The sequence below is a fragment of the Paralichthys olivaceus genome, chromosome 12 (genome assembly GCF_024713975.1).
Source record: "Paralichthys olivaceus isolate ysfri-2021 chromosome 12, ASM2471397v2, whole genome shotgun sequence".
Lineage (NCBI taxonomy): Eukaryota > Metazoa > Chordata > Actinopteri > Pleuronectiformes > Paralichthyidae > Paralichthys > Paralichthys olivaceus.
In genome coordinates this window covers 21,655,276-21,669,578 of record NC_091104.1, presented here as the reverse complement: position 1 = coordinate 21,669,578, position 14,303 = coordinate 21,655,276, and the positions used below count along the sequence as shown (strand labels likewise).

General features: G+C 41.6%; 1 protein-coding gene across 6 annotated transcripts in view; it reads left to right on the top strand.

Annotated features, from left to right (window-relative positions):
* The first annotated feature begins 339 nt into the window (after positions 1 to 339).
* The window catches only part of rock2a (rho-associated, coiled-coil containing protein kinase 2a), a 33,528-nt gene continuing 19,564 nt past the window's right edge, over positions 340 to 14,303 (top strand). For all 6 annotated transcript variants that reach the window (XM_069535301.1, XM_069535297.1, XM_069535300.1 and 3 more), the window contains exons 1-3: positions 340 to 1,247; positions 13,819 to 13,900; positions 14,014 to 14,114. In XM_069535301.1, the coding sequence (XP_069391402.1) occupies positions 1,149 to 1,247; positions 13,819 to 13,900; positions 14,014 to 14,114 (282 nt within the window). In that variant the 5' untranslated portion in view covers positions 340 to 1,148. The remainder of the gene's footprint in view (positions 1,248 to 13,818; positions 13,901 to 14,013; positions 14,115 to 14,303) is intronic.

Below are 14,303 nucleotides of genomic sequence, written 5' to 3'. Positions count from 1 at the left end.
TTTGTTTTGGGATATTGGGGCCATGTTTGCTGGTTCAAAAATGGGCCACTTTAGGATAACAACCACTACCGCAAGTGCTGCTGCATCATTTCCTGAAGTGGCCCACATCTGTATGCTAGCTGGGAATGATCCCAATGCAGAAATTAACTTTATTTTGAAGTAGGAAATGTGTAAAAGTGTGTTGACTTCAATCTAATTTCAGTGAATGGATGTACGGTGGTTTTTCTATGATGTGAGCATGAAGGTATAAACAAGTGAGACACAGGTAGAGGGCTACAGAGGACAGGACAGGTGGCTTATGGGTAACTGAGTCCTCGGTGTGCTGCTGTAAGGGGGAGGGAAAAGACTTGAGACTCGGCGTTTGTGCAGATGCGAGTGAACGAGCAGGAATCCAGCGGCTGGAGGACTTTTTCTCTTCGAGCGAAACTCGTGAATGTTTTCTCGCCTGGAGCCTGAGGCGAGGACGGAGAAGAAGAAGAAAAAGAAGAAGAAGAAGAAGGAGGGAGGGAGGAGGAGGAGGACAGATGCGAAAATGCGAGAAGAAATCCAGGAAGAGAGCGAGGGGAGCTTATTAAAGATTCAGCGCGGGAGAACAGACGTTGTCGCCCGTCCAGAGCTGTGGCAGCACCGGGGGTAAACCCACGACACTCACCGGGCTCCGGGCGTCAGCGAATGGGCTGAAACGAAGCGGAGTTTTGTGGAAGAAGCGAGTCCGAAGTGGGGTTTTTTTTTTTTAAAAGCAGAGACCCAAAGGGAAGGGGAGGAGAGGGGGCGAAGAAAACGCCCTGCTGCCGCTGCCTGTTGCTGCGGTGTCCAAATTCAAACTTTATCGCCGAGTTTGGGGGAAAATGTCTCCTCCATTCAACTGAGGGTGAAATTCAAATGTAAACTTTATTAGCCGAACCGCTGGCTGACAGAGGGCCCGCTCACTTTGCCACTTTTGTCGTGTGTGGAGTGTTTTCCTCGCGCTGGGAGTATTTTCATTGTGCACTGTATTCCTGTTGGAGGCGAGTTGGGTGGGCTGTGAGCCCGGGGCTGCTCCGCTAGGCCCACGGCCATTAACCCAGGAACAAAGAGGGTTCCCATGTAAGAAAAACTTCAATCAATTACTCCCATCTCTACGAGGTTTGTTAAAAACGAGCGCAGTCATGTCGCTGGGCGCCGAGAGGAGGATGGAAACCCGGCTGAAGAAGCTGGAGGGCATGATCCGAGACCCCCGCTCCTCAGTCAACCTGGAAAGTTTGCTGGTAAGTCAAGTGGGAGACTCCTCATCGATTATTGATGATGCCATGTTGTGTAGTCGCTGAAACGCTAGACACGTATGCACACACTTCTGTAACGTTATACTATTGGTATTTGCACCCCCCCCCCCCCCTCTTATTATTCCCCAGTTGTGACCTGCTGCGAGCTGTTAGCTTTGTTGTTCTCCTCAGGCAGACTGAGACCTGCAGAGTAGCATTTGACTATTTTCACCTGATTTCTGCAAGTTATAAGGCTGCACCCCCCCTCACTCTGACTTGTGTTTGCATGCTTTGCTGTAATAATGCATTGATTTGAAGGATCAGGCAAAGTGAGGTCCTCATGGTGGACAGACAGTCTGCAGACAGGACAGGCCTGATGACCAGTGCAGACGGTGCAGCTCTGTGAAGCCAGCCCACAGATTAGGATTAACTAGCAGGAAGAATTGCCCCCCACTCACAGTGTCTATGGAGACGAACATTTCTAATATATATTGGCAATATTAACTAATTCAACTTCTGCCTCGGTAACAGTTGGGCCCACCAGCCCTGGATACTCCCACGGCCCATGAGATCCTCACACCCACTCTGGTCTTTCCTGTTCTAATGGATGATTAGGGAGTTGGTGTCCACCCACTGTTAAATTCAGTTGTGTGTGTATTTGAGTAACAGACCAAACTCACATCTGATTTAAAAAAAGAAAAAAACCCATCTGACTCAAATAATCTTAGAGTGTGTAATATCTGGGCTGCATTGTGGTCTCTTAGGATGCACAGATTATATCATTTTTACATTTAAATTAATATATGAAGAGCAATATCACACAAAAACAATGCAAAAGAGCACGCTATCCTTAACACGATACTAAAAATGAATTGATAAACATCGGACTCAAATTTACCTATATTTGTTTATTTCCTTTTCCCTGAAATATGTGTTTACATGTCCTTCCTAAAGCCTGCGGCCTGTCTATGAACAGTTGCTCGCTTTCATGCTTTAAGTATCTGCCGAACCCAATAATTCGTCCTAATCTTCCAATTCTGAATGTAATTTTGAATCCCCAAGTATTATACAGGTCCTGAATGATGTTTATAGCATGTCAATCATACTGGTTCCATTGAAAAGCTTTTCTATTGAGCTGTACTCAGCTGAACTTAAGGGAAGAGAAGTGGTATATTTGTGACACAGTTTCCCTCTGAGGTGAAGGGGTCATAAACTGAGTTTTTAAAACAGATTTTAAATTTGGGCACATGTAAAGTCTTGATGAAGAACTGTAAAGTTGAAGTAACTTTATTTAAACATCATTTACATGAAATGATAGACTAGCCTGGATATTTGAATTGTTGACGACTTCAATGACTGACTTGAAATGAAGTAGCAGTTCTCTCTTATAATGGATGAACCAGAGCTGTGAAATGGATGTTTGAGAATCATACACAGGCAAAATAAAATAGATAGACTGCATCAGTACAGTAAATACTATGAGGAGAAAGGAAGCCATTGGTCATTTGTGTAAATGTTAGAAGTTGGTGCTTTGTTTTGGACAATTTGTCTCAATGCAGTGGAAACAAGACTTAGTGCAAAACTCTGAACTGTGTACTAAGGAAGTATAAGGAATGTGCCCTTTGACAGATGTTTTTTGGTAAGTTTTGTGATGACATAAAGCTGAGTAAGGCAGTGGAAAAATTCTTCAGCTATACCAGTGTATATCGGTGACATTGGGTGAAAGTTGGAAAGAAGATCTACTGACACTACAGATTAACACTTCTTTGCCAAAAAGTATATTCTGGCGTTGGTTCTGGATATTTCTCCACAGGAACTAACAAATTTGAATTTAAGATGAAGCGTTTCCCAGAGCAAGCTGGAATCACTATCATTTGAGCTGAACTGTACTTTGAAAACTGAACACTTTGTACTTTGTGCACTTTGTAGCCAGCACGGTGTCACAGTGCCTTCTTTAGCTGTAAACGTACATCTGTTGGAGTGGTGGTGTTTGGATTTCTGGGCCCCCTAACTGGATCTGACAGAGGGCAAACACACTGTCAGGTCTATCTTAAAAAGCATCACCTCACCCCTTTTAATGGGCCCCATCTAGCTTGGGGCCCCCCTGTCCGTCTCCTCCCCTGTTCCCCCTCCATGCTACTTGAGGCTCCCCTTGTCTATTCCCTCTTCCCTTAAAACATTGAGCAGAAAATTTGCTAGAAGATCAGTGGTGTTTACTTCCTCCATGCAGGCCACAGAGAGATAGAGGTGTTGAGTGTTTGAGACAAAAGTTGAGTGGGAAGCATGCGTAGGAGAGAACAGGCTGCAGTTTTCCATTTTTAGCAGCCTCAGCGCTGTCACTGGGATCAAGAAGTTTTGCTTCTCTGGGTGTGATTCAAGCACATTTACGCACACAAAGACATAGAGGGCTCAGAAATGTCCTTTTTTGCAGGTTGAATAAAAAACATGCATATTTCAAGAGCCATAATAATTGCAAACAGGCTCATATTCAGTACACACACAAAGCCCCTGCTATTGTGGCATAGCAACAGGAAAAAATAGAATTGGAAGGAGCTGCTTGTTTGGTTTCTGGATCGTCTCCTATATAACAACTTATTAAGAGAAAGTCTGTAATTAATTTCAGGAGCAGTGGGCTGACTAATCTGAGGATAAGAAAAGCTGCCAGGGAGGAATCTGCAGCATCTATCAAGTAAACTCAGTGACCTTCATTTTGAGAAAGCTGACCATTTATCAGCTGGTAATTACAGCATAGTACCTCTAGGATCATTTGATTCAAGGAGCAGAGGTTTCTCTGTAAATAATGTCATATTTAATGTACCTCTAATTCACTCCTGCTTCCAGAATAGCCAGCAAAAATCACATAAATGGTGCTTTAATGCCTCCTTACACTGCAGTCAAAAAAGCGGCTAATCACTATATTGCCCCGATCAGCATTCGATTGGATGTAACCTGAAGTCTCAGCATTCTTCCCCCTTGTGCAAACTGTGGTGATCTGTTTTTGGCAACACACCACTGCTGACTGAAGTTACTTGGCAGCTCCAAGCACAAGGAGTGATTGTTGAGGGCAAGCAAAAGAAAGGGCATTTTTCGAGATAAAAAAAAATACGGACACTTGATTGCAAGTCGCCTAAGTTGCCTTTCTGCCGTCCTAAAGGAAATGACCTCACTGAGTAAATAGTTGGCAGCTATATATGGGGCTCAAAGTCCCAGCGAATGACTGCACTTTCCCCTTTCACTTTTCAGTCTTATCTCTTATTCTCTGGCTCTGGCTCTCCCTCAGCCTGCAGGCCAGCCCCTCCTCTCCAGCTTGTTAAACACACTGCAGGTATTTAACTGTAGCTCCAGTCCAGGGCCTTTTGATTCAGCTGCAGCCTGGGTACAGACAGATAACTTCATGCGCAGCACTTAAGACTGAAGGATTATAAATAGCTAAGAGTTGGTGTGATGTCTTCCAGATCCTCTGTAGGGGACAGTACCCATTAGACCCTTATGTTCATTCAGTGTAATGCTCTCCTTATTCAGAATTGGGTAACAAAGCCATTGAGTCATGTAATACACTTGTATTGTTTTGCTTAGTGTCTTTTTCTTTCTCCCAGATTTCTCCATCTCCTACAAAGGGGTGAGTGATCTGAGGATTTTATACCCTGAGCGATTTAGAAAAAATCCCCAATCTAATGTCCCACTAATATTAAAACAAAACATTGTGTATCCACGCTATGCTCACAGATCAACAGAATGATGCCTGCTAAATGGCTGTGCTAAATTAGAAATTGTATCACATGCAAGACGAGGAGCATAGTTGGCGGATCAGGAGGACTCGATGTCAGTGGCGTGGCAATGAGCATTTTAAAAACAATGTCATGCTGGATGTTCTGGACCGATAAAGATGAAATCCCAGTTCAGATCATGGTTTGTGTGTTCATAAATGTTGTGATTTTTTTTTGAAAAAGTTCGCCCACCCTTACTCCCACCATCACTCATCTCACCCAGCATCTCCCATCTGACTTTTTCTCCATCCTCTTTGTTCCTTTCTTATCTTATTGCCTCTCCCCCACCCCCACCCCCCATCCTTCCATGTGCAGTTCTTCAGGGAGGTGGGGATACCCCCTCCGTGTCCTTACCCAGATAGTCAACCTGAGTGTCCGATCTGTCTCTGGAGTGCAGTTGAGTTGCTCTCAGGCAAGCAACAGCAGTCCCAGCTTCAGCGTGCTAGCTGGACAGAAACACTGCCTTATAAGGCACTGGGGACGGTGGCCCCAGCCAATTTTTTTTCTGCAAAACAAGCCAGTCTCTCTGCTCCACACCTCCTCTGGTGAGACGGGCTAGTTTTTGGGGGGGGGGGGTTTGCTCCACTCCAGTAAAGAAGACCTGGTGTCTTCTTAGTGTGGAAGCCCTCCTGGAGTCTGAAAATCCAAATGTCACACGTGACTCAGGACTGTTCATGGTTTACCCTGATTATTAAAGCCTACCAGAGGTTTTTCTAAAATACAAATATTTGTGCCAGTGCTTTCAATGAGCAGCACATATTTCTATTTGCTCACTTCAGTTTTTCCTGTAGGAGTTTTACCTTATTTTACCCTATATTCTCATAATGGGGTTAGATGAGAAAATGGAGAAAACTTTAATGTCCATGTTGATACAGACTGCAGCTTGTTGGTTTAGATAGACTGGACAAAGTTTGGAAACAGTTAACCTGGCTCTATCTGAGGGTTGTTTACATTGTGTACATTTGATCATTTTAGTTTGGTTTTCACACTGCAACTTAGGGTGTGTACTCAAGACTTTTGCCTGCATGTCCTGCCGTCATCACCTACGCGAGCTGCTTCTACCTCTACTTGACATTGATTTGTTTGTAGACGGGCGTGCCTCTGACGTTGATGTGTATTTGGTTACATATTCGCTAACTTCTTTGAATAAAGTGCAAAGATAAAAGTTGTCTTTCAATTTTAATGAAGAAAATAAATGAACCAATTGATTTAGTTAATTTCATGACTTCTGTAATGTATATTTTATTGCCACCAGCAAAATTAATATTCTCAGTGTTCAAACATTATATTGTCAGAGGTGAAGACCACAACCATTCCTGTGAGTTACTTCCACTTTTTCTGTTACTTAATGATGTCTCAGCTTCCTGTTATAGACCAAACTGTCCAAAAATGCTGTCTTACTGCAAATAAAAACATCCATGGTTATTTGATCCGGACCGAGACAACCTCTTTTGGTTGGCCTAAGGTTTGGTTCTTTGGTTTGAACCTTTCACATCTGATATTTTGTTTTGGACTTAACTGAAAATTCAGAAGGTTTGGACCAAACAATGTAGGTGTGAGGTAATAAATAGTAATCCACCATTATAACCTCTTTCAAGGATTTCATATTTTTACTTGTCTCTTTGTTGGTTTATTTTACACATGGAACTGAATTCGTTGGTGAGATTGTTGTTGACCCACTGCTGTCATCAGTACAACACACTGCTGTTAACTATTGTACTGGCCGGCACATTATGTCTACAATATTTACAAAGTCATTTCTTCAGCGAAAAATCTGGACCTTCGTTATTTCTGCATAAATGGCAAAAGGATATCCCCAGCCTGCAAACAAAACCTTCATGACAAGCTGAGAAAAAAAGTACACACACACACACACACACACACACACACACACACACACACACACACACACACACACACACACACACCAAATGAATATACACATACTTCACAGCACCTTGATTACACATTATATAATACCTTGGACAAACAGCACAGGGCATGAGCAGGTCCAAGATCCACCTCTCAGGGATGTGAAATGGAATGTAAAAAATGAGGAAGAACTGCAGCTCTAGAAATAAATGGATATGGTGTGTGTCCAGAAAAAACAAAAACATTGCTTAAGCTCAAATTATTATTACTAACTCTATGCTTCAGTTGAGTTGCCCATCTGTTTCAGTCATATGATAAAACCTTAAACAAACAACATTGAATTTCACCAGTGCTGATGGGACATCCACTATACAAGCAAAGCTGGAATAGGATGCATGTGTTTACAGTGGTATATGGTTGTCATGTGAAAGCATATGGATACACCCTGAGATCTGTCTTAATCTGGTGGATCTCCATGTCTAGACATGAGGACCGGGGCTGAGAAACTGTGACCCTGCACACAACATTACATTCAAGAACATTGCAGTGTGATTTAAGTTAAACCATTTACGTAAGTGTGAATATTCTCTTTTTAGCTTTGGGCAATAAAACAGGACCCAGGAATCTTTTTACGTAGTTTTTGTTAGATGCTTTGACTTTTGAAGAACTTTCACTTCCCATATTGATCAAAATAATGGGGACGTGAAATGTTTTAATCAACGTCCACTGCGGTGAACGGCGGCTGCAATATGTAAAACCTGTTTTACTGAAACTTCAAGTCAGTTGTGGCCAAAAGTTTGACACCTGCGTCTTAGTGTATTTTTAGTTTTAAAATGATTTCATGAGCGAGCAGAGAACAGAAGTCTCCCACACATAATGCATAACTCATCCATCTGGCCTCAGTGAATTATCATTCCATCACAACCTGCTGGTGAAACAACCTCCTACACACACGCACGCGCATATGCACAGTTCTGGGTACTCATGGACACGCATTTGTATTCATTTTCACAAGCAAACACATTATTCAGTTGATCTTAGCAACACACAAGCTGCATCCAGCAGCAACAACAGAACAATAGAGCACATTACCAAACAGTTATGATTGTCTCCTGGTTCACACAGCTTTCATTTCCTTCAACAAACCCAAACAAGAACATTTGTACAGTGCACATGTGTGGCAGAGTTTAGATGAGCAGTGTTTTGGACTTGAAGCTGGCTGTTATAATTACAATAGTTTGTGCCAGTGCTGAACATTTTCATACACAGATTTAATCTTGTTCATACCAAAGGATTGAAAATTAAACCAAACTTAATGACATCAACCCTGGGTTATTTTTCATTTGGCCCACTATGGCTTTCCTGATTCAGGTTCTTTATTGCCCCAGGTCAATAAGGCCTGTGGTAATGTCAGTTTAAGTTATTAGTCTCTATTTGGATGGTACATTCATTTACAAGAACATTTTACAAGTCCAGCTTCACAAAAGTGAATATGTTTTGTCTTTGTTGCTCTTTTGTGATGGTTTGTTGGTCCGACAAAACATGACATTTTAATGTGTTCATGGGCTTTGGTAACTTTATGATCAACTGAAATTGAAATAATCGGTAGGTTAATCTAGTAGTACCCAGCCTTTAGGGCTCATGGCTCCCTTGAAATACGGCTTTTATCCACCACAGATTTTCACCACTGACGAATTATGAGCATTTCAAACAACGAGTGTTTTTTTTCTCAATTTTCCTTTTCCACTTGATTAAAACGCCTTAAAACCCACCTCCTCTCAAAGGGTTAGTGAAGCTAGAATTACTTTCACACCTGATATTGCACAGATTTTAAGTTGTGTATGTGTTCATTTGCGTTGAATACATGCGGGACATAAAAGTGCATGACTGGATGGCAGTTTGAACTGGTATTGATCACTGCCATACCTTTTTCTTCTTTTATCACTTCTTTATTTCCCTCAGTGGAACATTTATTCACTTTTAGAGAGCTGATTTTAAGTTCTACATGCAGCATGACTTTACTGTCTCATGCAGTCCAGGGTATTTTCCTGGCACATTCCTCACGGTACTTTATAATAAAGCATGGATGCCAAAAAAGCATATGGCACAGGAACATGGGACAGGAATCTGTCAAACACAAGAGTAAGACATAATCATGTCATTCCCTGTGGAGACATTAGCAGTGCTATTTGTGGGGCCGCTGCAGGATTCCTGCTGTTGTGTCGTTCTTGAGGAGTTTACGGGCTCTGCCTGGCACGGCCCCCTCACTCTGCCTGGCCCACAATTTATCCCCACAACTATTTTTAAAACTGCTGGAATTCAATCAAAACATTAACTTTCTACTGAATCCTTTTAAAGCCCAGAGCAGTGCTGCTTGTTTCTGTTCCACATGCCTAGTGACGAGACGGGCATTGGCCTATTCCTTTTGGGAAAGTCTGCAGATGGAGCAGGAGAGGCTTTGAATAGCTGGGTGATTCTTTATTGTGTTTAGCTCCTTTCAGGTTAACATCATCTCATTCCTGAGTGGTGGATCCACGTGGCTTTTTATAGGGTGATTAAAAAGTGGAAGCAGGCAAAGGGAGAACGACAGCTTTGTAATGTCAACAGCAGGTTGTGTAAATAAAAAGGAAAAGAATAGAATGTGCTTATAAAACTCCTGCCTGCTGCTTCTCTGTAGCTTCAACTCTGTTCAACTCTTTGTATTTTGCAGTTGTATGTTGCTTAGCAACCAGCCATAACCCATTGGCTGGATTGCAGTATAGCATAGATAACATGCTGGAGTGCAATCTAATAGACACATAACAACTTATACTGATAAGCCTAAGTGGACAGATACTCCTATCAGCCCAGGAAGTAGCTGCATAGAAAAAATGTCCCGTATGTCCAAAGTGTGCTATAGAAACTGTCATCAGGGTTTGTAATTATTTAGATCGATTGTTACGAAAAACATTCCCTAACATGACCGTGGACAAGGGAGGGAGGATCAATGACTGTCTGGAGTAGGTCCAGAAATGTCAGATGCATTAAAGTTTAAATTATGGATCAAGCTTTACACATCCCCAGACACTTGTCTGTTATTTAATATTTATAAATACCTGCAAAATGTCCTCCAGAGCCTTGTTGGCATTCTTTTAAACAATAATACTAATGGAGGCAGATTAGAGCAGCTGCATCGAGCCATCTCTCTCGTGTAACCCCAATGCACTGAACAGTTTATTATGCATGACCTGTGGAATCCCTGCAAACCTGATATTAAAAATGTGCCAATGTAGTTTATTTAAGTACTTCAATAAATAATAAAGCATATGGGAATATCTCCTATTTTCAATAGCAAAATATCCTGCACACTTTGAATAGTACTGTCAGCACAGGCTAAAGGGTTCTGTTGACTTACACCCTCATAAACACAACTCAGACTACCCCCCCTTTTCTGTCTCGAGCCATATAATCCAGATATTAAAGTTCAGCTTGATTTGCAGAGCAAACAAAACAAAGCTGTCACAAACATTAACTAACATAATTCTGTGTCTCCTCTGCAGAGATGTAAAGAGCCACCAGTCACCAGGGTAACATGTATTTATTTGTCTTTCCTCCACGCTTGATTAATCTTGTTTAATGTGGAGATATAGAAATGACAGACAGAGGGATAATATGCCGCCATGAGGTCCAGTTTGCAGATGGGGGAATGTCTTGCTAATGTAGCAAATCCAACTGTAGCAACACAGTGTTTACTTAGTATTTCACGTGGCAACTGTCAACAAACTACTTTTGTCATTTGCATTTTCATGTCCAAACTTGGAATTTTGTGAATCTGAGGCGAGTACCTGCCATGCTGCTTTGTTGTTGAGATTGTAACACCTACAACTATAGACTTCAACTATATGTTGGTGATGTTGGATTGCTGCCGTTCTTCACATGCTCACATAACCTTTTCCTCACAATACACACAACACTTCTGAACAGTTTAGCGACACTTGTCACTGTTTGCTTTGTAAGTGCGTCATTCATGTTCTCCTGCCATTGCACAGGACAGGAAAGCAAATGCACCACAGCATGTTATAGACTTTAGCATGTACCCACAGGCTGCTGATATTTGGACCATAAGTTGTTATGAAACCATTTATTGAAATGATAATAACAAAAAGTCAATTTTTTAATAAACCAGCAATCTTTCATTTCTCATAAAAACATAGACCTACATAAAAAGTATATTTTCACTTTAAAGGTGAGTTGGTAGTTATTTAGATACACTAAATAGTGTCAGTGTCTGGGTATAGCACTTCTATTTCATCCTGATCTTTGTATTCCATTTTTAATTAATTACTTTTATTTTTCAGTATTGCCCTCATTGTGAATTTGGTGAATGTTTTTACTAGAGGGCTCTAGAGAACGTCTGACAGAAACTGACTCAGACATTTGCATTCTCACACACAGCCCCTCCAGATAATTTCAGGAGAATATCTGGAGTTCAGTGCATTCAGCTTTACAGACATCGTGGCCCTGGAGTTTGCATATGCGGTATATGGCTCTGAGGTTACTATGAGGAACTTGCAGGTAACAGATGCATTGCATACATGGTTGTACCTGCAGCAGCCATGCATGTCCATATTTTTTTTGGGCTGCAGACAAATGAAGTGCCCGTGGCAGAGAATGCTGGCTCAGAGGAAATGACTTGCACACAGGGACAAGCTTCATGACACACCAAAATTATCTGCCAGCCCCGGGGTGGGGTGGATCATTTCCTGTCCCGTCGTGCTCGGAGGGAGATCCTTGTGCATGTGCGCGTGTTTGCGTACGTGCACACGCACTTGGCAACCCCTCTCCACCCCCCGGCGTGTGTTTTTTTTCCTTAAATAGTAGTTTGTGTGAGGTCAGTCCTTTAATGGGGAAGTGAAGTTGAGATGATGAAACAGAGGGTGCAGCTCGCTGCAGACCGACTGCAGCCAAGCGGAGAATGATGGAGAGAGCAGGAGGACAGGCAGATAAGATGGAGGGAGAGCTGCAGAAAAAGGCAAAAGAGATGTACAAAGGAAACATGAAACAAGTTGTGTCATCCTATCTGTCACTGCAACAATGGGAGAAAGACATGTTTGAAAGACAGTGGTTTACAGAGCTGGGTCAGACTTGGGCTCTTGTATTCTCTGTTGTAACATTTGGCCTGTTTTAATGTTCAGAAAGTTCCTCATTGATGGTTGAGGAATGCACAGCTGCCAGATGTTGATAGATGACTTCCTCACGGTTACAGGCTGTAACAATTAAGGCTTTGCGTCTGTCTGTCTTTTGCTTATTTAATTGTTTCCCTACATCACCCCAGGTCCATTATAAGACTTAATGCACCAAATAATCAGCTTGTGTTCAGTTAAGTTAACACAATGCTGCAGTGCTGTGGACCAGATCCCAACTGCTGCACCTGGTAGGGCAGCTTACGACACACATTCTATCTGTGGAGTATAAAACTGTTGACATGTTACACACCTTTGACAGACTTGTTCACAAATCATTGCAATACCCGGAGCAAACCAATGTCTTTTTTATATCAGCAACAGTATATGTAGAAAGTGCCCAAATGCCAGTGGTGTGGTAAATGCAGTTTTTACACCTCATATGGAGGTGGGTTCATGTCTCACACCCACTGCAGATGTAAAAATTATTCATCGTGCTTCACTGTCAAAAAAATCTGTCAGTTAAAACCATTTTCTTTTCTGTGCATATAGTTGTTTATGTAATCAGTCAGTCAAGTTGAATGAACTGAATGAAATGCTTGAGTGAAGGTGTTTGTTTAAATTCAGACTTTTCAGCGTGCAGTGGTGTGGAACAGTTTTTGTTCTGCAGAAGTCATGAGAAAATATACAGAAAATAAACTTCTTCGACAGGCAGTCAGCAGTGTTCAACTCTCATGCTGCTCTCTACTGCCTTTAATGGCAAGGTTTAATGTTTGCCAGCTTTTGGTAATTTAGAGTATGGACCCTCTCATCATATTGTTACTCTGAGAGTTTAACATACTGCAGCAGAAGAAAACACATGCAAATAGATGCAAAAAATATATGCAAATTCCCAACAATTGAACACATTAATGCACTCAGTTCATTTTTCAATCCAACTGATGAGTAGCTTTCTTAACAACTTCAAAATTCACAAAGCATTGAGCAATCTGTGTCTCAGCAGGCTTCATAATTTGCTGTGCCCATTTTTTAAGAGCATTTAAGTTGTCATCAAGGGGGACGATGGATGTGGAATCACCACTTGGTTGCACTTTGTCTATTTCATTTTGTTTTTGAATTCCATGTCTAGCTTGGCAGCATCAGACGTTCACACTCAGCAAAAACATGAATACTTTGTCCAGTATTGGGTTAGTTTGCATCTAAAATGTATTGAAATTGAAAAATATCACACATCACTTAACTTTTTGCGCAATTAAAAGTGGATGGGAGGAGTAGACAAGTCTTGGTTGTGTCACTGTATTTTTGCAGACTTGTATGACAGACAGTATGATGTTTTAAAGTTACACTTAATTACACTCACTGCTGTTTATGGGAAAGAAGTGATAAGATCAGCCGATGAGTCAGTGGGCTTTTAATATGCTGTGTGACTGCACACAATCCGCTCTGGTTTATGAGTTTTGTTTCAGCACTAAATAGTTTTATGCTGCAGCTGATGTCTTTGCTGAGGACGAAGATATAGTGACGACGGACTCTCAATTCCACTGTTAATCCTCTTTATTGTGATGTGACTGCTTGCAGCTACTTCCTAATACATTACTGCCCTTGTCATGTTTATTTGTTTGCCGATGGTGAAACGTTCATTTTGGATCAAGGAGATGGTCACTACCATTCATGGTTTTAATGAGAACCAGAAACCTGAGATGCTTCTGAGATGGCAGACGAGGATGTTAATGACATGATGTCATGACTGATGATGTTTTCTTTCTCTCCATGTAGGACTCCATGAACGCCCTGGTCTTAGACTTGGACTATCCAGCACTACGCAAGAACAAAAACATTGAAACCTTCTTAAACAGATGTAAGTAGTTTTTCTGTGTCACTGACAATCAGAGAGAGGGGCAGATGATATATGCCTTCTGTCTTTTATTGATTATTGACAACATTATTAATAGATTGTTCATTGATCTTCAGATGAGAAAGTAATAGGACAAATTCGAGACCTCCAGATGAAGTCTGAAGACTTTGACAGAGTTAAAGTCATCGGTCGAGGGGCATTTGGTGAAGTCCAACTGGTGAGTATTAATCGATGTAAATATTATTTTGGTTTTTGATACCAAAAAGGGAAAAAATATCAAGGCACTGTTTCTATGTAAAAAAATAAAAAGCCTTTATTGGTGTGACTAATCCATGGCAAAGATACACAAAAATGCACCCACATGTTGTGGCACACTAGCCTCCATTAGGGGGACTAACCAGAAGTA